The 7,859-nt window shown below is 39.8% G+C and overlaps 1 protein-coding gene across 1 annotated transcript; it reads right to left on the reverse strand.

The window, feature by feature from the left end:
* Nucleotides 1–669: 669 nt before the first annotated feature.
* LOC121880699 (homeodomain-interacting protein kinase 1-like) lies at nt 670–6,744 on the reverse strand. The gene is made up of 15 exons (XM_042388148.1): nt 6,653–6,744; nt 6,428–6,541; nt 5,475–5,560; nt 5,044–5,260; nt 4,508–4,693; nt 4,220–4,401; nt 3,903–4,026; nt 3,522–3,632; nt 3,317–3,403; nt 3,054–3,205; nt 2,536–2,637; nt 1,673–1,735; nt 1,341–1,532; nt 1,136–1,224; nt 670–1,051 (listed from the first exon to the last, which is right to left on the reverse strand). Exons 4-15 carry the CDS (start codon nt 5,242–5,244, stop codon nt 918–920), a joined length of 1,623 nt encoding a protein of 540 aa, XP_042244082.1. The 5' UTR covers nt 5,245–5,260; nt 5,475–5,560; nt 6,428–6,541; nt 6,653–6,744; the 3' UTR covers nt 670–917.
* Nucleotides 6,745–7,859: the final 1,115 nt, after the last annotated feature.

Consider the following 7,859-nt stretch of genomic DNA (forward strand, 5'->3'; position numbering starts at 1 on the left):
GTATACTGACAAAAACTAGTAAAAGAGATCATATTTCCCCCATTTTAGCTTCTCTGTACTGGATCCATATAAAATCCAGAATAGCATTTAAAATCCTTCTCCTCACCTACAAAGCCCTTAATGGTCAGGCACCATCATATCTTAAAGAGTCTGATGTGATTATAACAGCTTGTAAAGTATCAGACAGAGCTGCTTCCCTCATAGATCTACTTATCAACTGTATATGTAACATAATGTTACATCACATGAGACTGCCTATTCTACCTACAGCGTTCCCCTTAACAAAGGAAGTTACTCTGATTTTTAATTAAACATTGAAATTTTTATTTTTGACAGCATCATTGACAAACAACAACAAAACAACATAACAATAACAATAACAATAACAACAGCAATAGCCAGGGAAGGACACTAACAGGACTGCGAAGGACCGCGAAGGCTCGGCCTGCAACCCATGGTTTTCTGCGAGATGAGAAAGCACAAAAAACTGCAGGGAAAAAGCAAAGTTAGTAACATGCATTAATGGTACATGAATGAATACAGATGGAGAGGAGGAGGAGGAGGAGAGTGGAGCTCAATGCATCATGGGAAGTTCCCTGGCAGTCTAGGCCTATAGCAGCATAACTAAGGGCTGATCCAAGGTGAGCCTGGCCGGCCCTAACTATAAGCTTTGTCAAAAAGGAAAGTTTTATGCCTACTCTTAAACGTAGAGAGGGTGTCTGCCCCCTGGACCAAATCTGGAAGATGATGAAAGCCACCATAAAAGCCACGAGACACATTTGTAAAATTACATGTCAGTATTTTCTTCACTGAATACTTCCTATGCAATTTAGAGTGTCCAACTTACTTTGAAGATCTGTGAAGATTTTTATAGAAAATCATGCTATAAAAACCTTCACAGATCCTCCCTTCTTACCTTAATCGTCCTCTTGGACACCGGTGCAGCAGCAGCAAAAGTTTTTCTTCATCCAGGAGAAGAAGCGCCGGAAGCAGTTCTTCTTCTTCTTCTTCTTCATCTTTTTGTCTTCCTCCTCTGTGGTCCCGGAGTCATCTGAAAGTCAAAGGACATTAAATACCTCAACCATCCTTTGAATGAACAATGATTCAAACACAAGGGGAGGTGACTGTTTCTTACCAGATGAGGTGGAGTCCTCAGATGTCCAAGACATCTCACTGTCACTGTCACTGACTTCCAGTGAAGACTCTGACATCCAAGACTGCGAACTAAACACACACACACATACACACACACATACATAGTTAGTGTGTTATTCCTGTTATTGTCATAACATACAAAACATGCATTTATTGAGTATCATGACCGGAGGAAATCATCTCACCTGGTGTCACTCTCCTCACTCTCCAGTGTCACGGTGTTCTCGGCTGTGGCGGGACGAACAATAATGGCAACCGTCCGTGAAATTTTTGGAGAGCGACTGTGGTGGTCTGGGTGGATGCTAGTGGCTTCATCCATCAGAGATGGGGCAGGAGGGACGCAAACAGGGTGCTCACTGGTTGAAGATAGCACCTCACTTCTCGACGTGTTATTCACGTGAGTCACCAAAGTAAACACACAAACACACAGTTAGGATATTATCTCTGTTTGTGTCATGAAAGAAATGTCTCTCCTCTACCTGAGGAATGAGTTGATGACCAGAGGAAATCATCTTACCTGATTGCGCTCTCCTGACTCAACGGCCGCTGCGTGGAAGTTAAACTGAGGGCTCCACGTGTGCTGGTGAATGAATACACATGAAGTTAATCACAGAGTCAGTAGTAAGCTGCCTCAGGATGAAAATTCATCCTGTATTTTCATCATAAAGGTCACAAATGAAGTTGGTAAGCTGCTGGTCCCACAAGTATTTGTTAGTCGCGTAAATTCCCATTTCAAAGTTTGTCTTTGAATAAAATCTTCAGTGTTCCTCGACACAAATTCTACTGGGTCATTTACCCCTAACTATAGCTTTATATTAAATCATTAAATCATTTTGAATTATTATTGCTTTGTTTCTGAGAAGCCCCGTTCTCCAGTCAGTTTGGTATGGCGAATGGCTTTACACACTACAATACCCATGAGCCTCAGCTGCCATTTCTACGGTAGAGAAGCCAGTCAGTTTGAAAGTCCAACTGCAGAGTTCAGTCCACACAGAAAGTACTACTGGGAAAATCTAAGTTAGTCAGTTAGTGAGCTGTTAACTATTAGCTTTTTGCATACGGTGATAAATTACTCTGTTTTCCATGCAGAAAATAAACAGGATTCTTAGTTTTGAAACCCTGGAGGTTTTTACAGTGTAAACTTCAGATAATTGTGAGCTGCTAACACAACAGAGTTTTAGGCTCAGTGTTTGGATTCTTCCTGAAAACCTGCTTTGGAGTTGTAAATGCAGTTTTTTTCAAAGATTTTTTTTTTTTTGTCAAAGAGAGTACTATGAGTTTGTGTTGAGCCAAAAGGAGGATTGAATCTAATAAAAGCAGGAAGTGTGGCCTCTGTACCACACACTCCTCTAAAGAAGACAAGGATGAGTTAACACCTACCTCTCATCTGCTGTGGTCCTCTCTGTTGGCACTTCGGACTCGGTCTGGGTCTGGGTCTGGGTCTGGCTGGGTTGAGCAGCTGCTGCCTCTGGAGCTTCATTGCTATCAAAAGACAAACATTCACTGTTACATTGATGGCCAGGAAACAGAACTTACCCCCACAATAAGCAAGTATGCACATCTATTATTGATCAAATTATAAACTATCACTGACACTTACTGTTGTCTGATAACATATACTCAAATCACTACCAATATCTCAGCACACACACACACATTTCAGGTCATGGTCACTTTTACATTACGTTATTACAACATTACATAGACCTACATTAATTTCCTGGAGACTTACCCTAACTACTAACCATAACTACTGACCAAAAAATTAGCTTTTTCCACAAGCCATCCCCAATTAACTGGTCTTAAGTCTGAAATGTGACCCAAAAAGTAACCTATGACAGACCAGACACAAACACACACACACACACACACACACACACACACACACACATATTTACCAAGAGTTGTTGCAGCCCTGTGCAATGAAGGGATGGGTGAGGACTTCACTGGGGGTAATCCTCTCAGCCTCATCTATTTTGAGCATGCCCTTCAAAAGCTCAATGCATTTCTCCCGTTCCGCAGCTTCATCCAATTTATCCTCCCGACGAATCTAGTTTAGGAAACAATGGTCAAATCCACCATCAGTTAACTCGTCCTCATGATTCATTAAAAGACATCAACTGACAGTAACAATGACAGCTACCACCTACTTAACACTTACCTGTTTCAGGTAATCCAGAGAGGCATATTTGTACATCCTGCGGTCTACGTAAGACTGAGAATCCTTCCCCCAGTACTCCTCAGGTGTCTAAAAGAAGGTTCAATATATGGCAATAAATCTAACTGATTAACTGTTAAATGTTGGAAGGCTGAAATACGTCATCTTAATTAGAGAAGAGATTAGTAAAGATGAATTGTTGTGGTACCATTAGCCTCCAGCTGTTGGTGTCAGTCTTATTGAAAAAAAAGTCTGTTTTCCTTCCCTTCCTCAGAAGATCGTCCGCCGGCTGACCCAGGAGTTGAGTCATGAATCGCAGCTGGAGATAAAACACAGCATCACAATAAGATATGCAACAGGCATGCCACTTCTTCCACTGTCTAAATACTATCGCTAAAACTCCTCTCTTAGCTAATGTACAGTCTAATGTATAACCTTGATCACAGTACTTTCTACTGAGGTACTGATGTTAAACAAAGACCATTTTAATCTTAATTTTCCCTCACAGGTTTGAATCACCAACTGAGCGTTAGCTAAACTCCACTGCTGAAGAGCAGTGGTTCTAACACGACTGAGCTTAGTAACTTACTGCTTCATATTCATCTTTTCCAGGAAACAGTATATAGCCCAGGATCATGGCAGCCAGCACACCTCCCAGGGACCACATATCGATGGCCTCCGAAAACGGAAGGCCCAAAATGATTTCCGGAGCCCTGAATGTGGAAGAAAAGCGTTACACAGAATGAGGAACATTGTCATATTTCAAGTGTTAAAATACAATCTAGCACAGGGATAAACTAAATAAACAACAAGTATAGACAGAAAGCACACAGCTACTAATAGTAAAACTGCAAGACTACAAACTCACTCCAGTATAATAATAGTCAGTATCTCTATAGACCTCACCTGAAGAAAACTGTCTGCAATCTCATGCCCGTCCTGGTTTGAGTTGCAGGGATGGCCAAGCCGAAGTCTATCAGCTTGACTCTGATGGGATTGGTCCAGCGATTCACCACCATAATATTGTCTGGTTTGACATCGGTATGGATCACTCTGATTCTCTTGAGTGCATCGAATGCTGTGGCCAACTGCAAAGTACAAGGTCAGTAATATAAGATAAGAGCATGTAGCACAGTTTCAAACTGACACAGTGTTCAGTGCTTTACTTGCTATCTAATGGTACCATATTCATACCTGTTGGGTGATGAGTCTGATTTTACTCAGACATAATGGGTGATTATAGTGAATGTACTCGTCTAGGCTGATGTCCAACGACTCGAAGACCAGCGCCTTTCCATTTCTCACCTCAAACCAATCATAAAACTTGACAATGTTGCATTTGTCCAAGTTGTGGTGCATCAGGTTCTGCAGCATAGAAAACTGGAGACAAGTTTGAAAGGATTAGTTTACATATAGTTCATATGTTAACTTGTATGAAAGTCAGGGGAAACAGTTGGACTAAGAGGACAGTTTAGAAAGGCAGAGCATCATACTATGGTGCTTCACTCTCACTATAGATAGTTGTATTATTATTCACTATATCTTTACAAAGTAAATACTTGTCAATAGATGTGCCTGTTAGTGTATTATTTAGCACTAACTGAAGAGAATTGCCTTTTTGCACTTGTAATTACCAAATATAATTTACTTAATACTGGATACTCAGTGTACCCCTTACTGTACAAATTCTTTTACAGCTGTGAACATCAAAAATCAATCAAGTGTCCTACCTCCCTGATGTCAGAATCGTTGTGGTCGTGTTTGGGGAGCTTAACAGCCACAATGTCTTTCGTGTCTTTCTTAAGACATTTCAGCACCAGTCCAAAGCCGCCTTGTCCCAGAACCCTCAGGAACTTATATTTTCCGGGGAGTTCGAAGGGGTCCTTATTACGGGTAATGGATGAGATTGTCGTCAATATTCTTTCTGCCATTTTTTTTCTCAGAAAGCTGAAAAGAAATTGGAGAAGTTACTTTCATTCACTGTAAATGACCACAACAGTGTTTTAATTCTAGTGGTGGAAAGTAACTAAGTACATTTACTCAAGTGCTGTACTTAAGTACAATTTTGAGGTACTTGTACTTTACTGGAATATTTCCATTTTATGCTACTTTATACTAACAGAAATGTTGCTACATCCAAGAGACAGAAAGAGCTTCTTACCTGTATCACAGTGGTCGATTTAAAGTCCTCTTCTTACGATCGCTTACTTGATAATTCGAGTGTTGGTGTCCTTTCAACCACTCAAACTAAAATGAGTAGAACTCACAGAATTCTAATTTATGCGCAACATCATCACCAAATTCCTTTGATGGAATGATGATTGATGATTGATGATGTAACTCAGTTAACATGAGTTCTAAAGGCCACACATCATCACCTTCAATTCAAATATAAATAAAGTTTTGAATCAGCTGCTCTGAGATACATTCTGCAATAAAAGTTTTTAGTGTTATACAATTATGAAAAATTCATAGATTAGGTGTGTTGCTGTGGGGTGTCAATGCAATATGTGGAAACACTAGTATGGTTCAACAATATAAATCCAGTGATGTGTGCTCAAGTCTTATATTCATAGTTTATTTTGACAAACAGAGTATTGATGCATTAAACTGTAATTTTAGATTCAGACATCCACCGGCAGTCCTGAAGGGATTCATATTTTCATTGGTTTGGTTTTATTTTGTCATGAAACAACATGACACACTTTTTCACATATTCACAGGGAAAGCTGAGAAATGCCACCACATAGATTCTAAACATAAACATGGACATGCAGAAACACAATACATAAACTTAAACTTGTGACTGAAACATATTTAATTAAATTTAATTTTCATTAATCAGATTTTGTGTTCTCATTGTAAATAAATAAAATAACGGTGATTTTGTATTATTCTGTATCCCTATATATTTTAGTGTCCTGAATGTTTGATATATTAATTGGTCACCTATGACTTTATGACTTAATGTCTTACTACACTTGTGAGTCATCCATTTGTGATATTCGGTGTGTTATTTCCCAAATATGCACTGTAATTGACTTTGTAATTTATTTCCACGTCACGGAGCATATCTTGACTACATTCACTGATTTTCTACCTTTCCCAGAATACCTTTTGCTAGCCACTAGATGAGCTGTTTTCAGCTGGGTTCCATCTTATGGCCTTCAAAAGCTCAGTACATTTCTCCCAATCATCGGCTTCATCGCATCTATCCTCCCGATGAATCTAGTTTAGGAAACAATGGTCAAATCCACCATCAGTCAACTCGTCCTCATGATTCATTAAAAGACATCAACTGACAGTAACAATGACAGCTACCACCTACTTAACACTTACCTGTTTCAGGGATATTTGTACTTCCTGTGGTCAATGTGAGGCTGATGATATTTCCCCCAGTATTCCTCAGGTGTCTGAGGTCCTGCGGCCTGGTGCCCAGAGCCAGTTTCACAAAGATAGACTTTGACTACAGTTTAGATACAACAGATAGTCACACTTCAGATTGACATCTAAATTCATCCGTCGCATAAAGCAGTTTAGTTCTTGACTACTTTTAACAGGATTTCGGTACAATGAATTCTGGGTAAATTAAGACATTTTTCAAATTAAAAAAAATGGCCGACCGAGTGACTGCATCCAACTACTGAGCTCCGTTTACCCCAGCAGAAAATATGTGTCTTTTGGAGGAATTCAACAGTTACAAGGACATTTTACTTGGAAAATTTAACAAAGAGTGTAACAATAAAATGGAAGCGACAGTGAACAGTGTTAGTCCCACAGTTGAGAGGAGCATCAAAGACGTTCTAAAAAGATAAAAACGTGGTACAAGATGCAAAGACAGAAATGTCAGCAGCCCGCCGACTGAAAAGGGAGAGACGGAGGCCAGTGACACCCAAGAGAAAACAGGTAACATTAGGCCAATAATGACAATGTTTTGATGACAGCAGTCAAAAGAAAAAAAAAGTTTTACTGTGTGGTTTTGGTATGCTAATGTTGAGCTGCTAGCTAGCTAGCTAATGATTTAACAGTTTACGAGGATGCAAATTACATGTTAACAAAAGCAATAATGTGAGACGCGAGAATGAAGTAGTGCTTTTCTTTTTATTTTTCTTAGCGACCCTGTCTTGGAATGAGACAACAGAGGAGGAGAAGCAGAGACCAGGAGAAAGAGAACCAGGTGATCAGAGAGGGGAGAGGATGGGAGAAGGGGAACCAGAGTCAGCTGCAGCCGGTCCGAGCGGAGAGGTCTGCCCTTCAGTGTCAGAGGGAACCACCGCAACTCTGTCCATGGTGCTTGACAAAGAATACCAAATTCTCAAACTTGAGAAAAGAAAATTGCTCCTTGAAATCGAAGTCTCAAAGCTTCAGCAACATCAATTTCAAATATGATGCCACCCACTCAATAGTTTTTTCAGATACATTATGAGTTGATGATTTAGATAATAGCACCTAATGATTGACTGTGTCAAATGCTTCATTCAAATCTATAAATATGGCTCCAACCCCCTTTATCCGACATGCATTTCATTTGTTCAACAAAATAGGA

The sequence above is a fragment of the Thunnus maccoyii genome, chromosome 16 (assembly GCF_910596095.1).
Source record: "Thunnus maccoyii chromosome 16, fThuMac1.1, whole genome shotgun sequence".
In the NCBI taxonomy this organism is placed as follows: Eukaryota; Metazoa; Chordata; class Actinopteri; order Scombriformes; family Scombridae; genus Thunnus; species Thunnus maccoyii.

Coding starts and splice junctions, on each gene's coding strand:
- LOC121880699 (XM_042388148.1), bottom strand. CDS start 5,244: ATGGCAGAAAGAATATTGACGACAATCTCATCCATTACCCGTAATAAG. Junction 4,694..5,043: donor ACGATTCTGACATCAGGGAG/GTAGGACACTTG, acceptor ACTTGTCTCCAG/TTTTCTATGCTGCAGAACCT. Junction 1,533..1,672: donor AGTCAGGAGAGCGCAATCAG/GTAAGATGATTT, acceptor CACGTCGAGAAG/TGAGGTGCTATCTTCAACCA.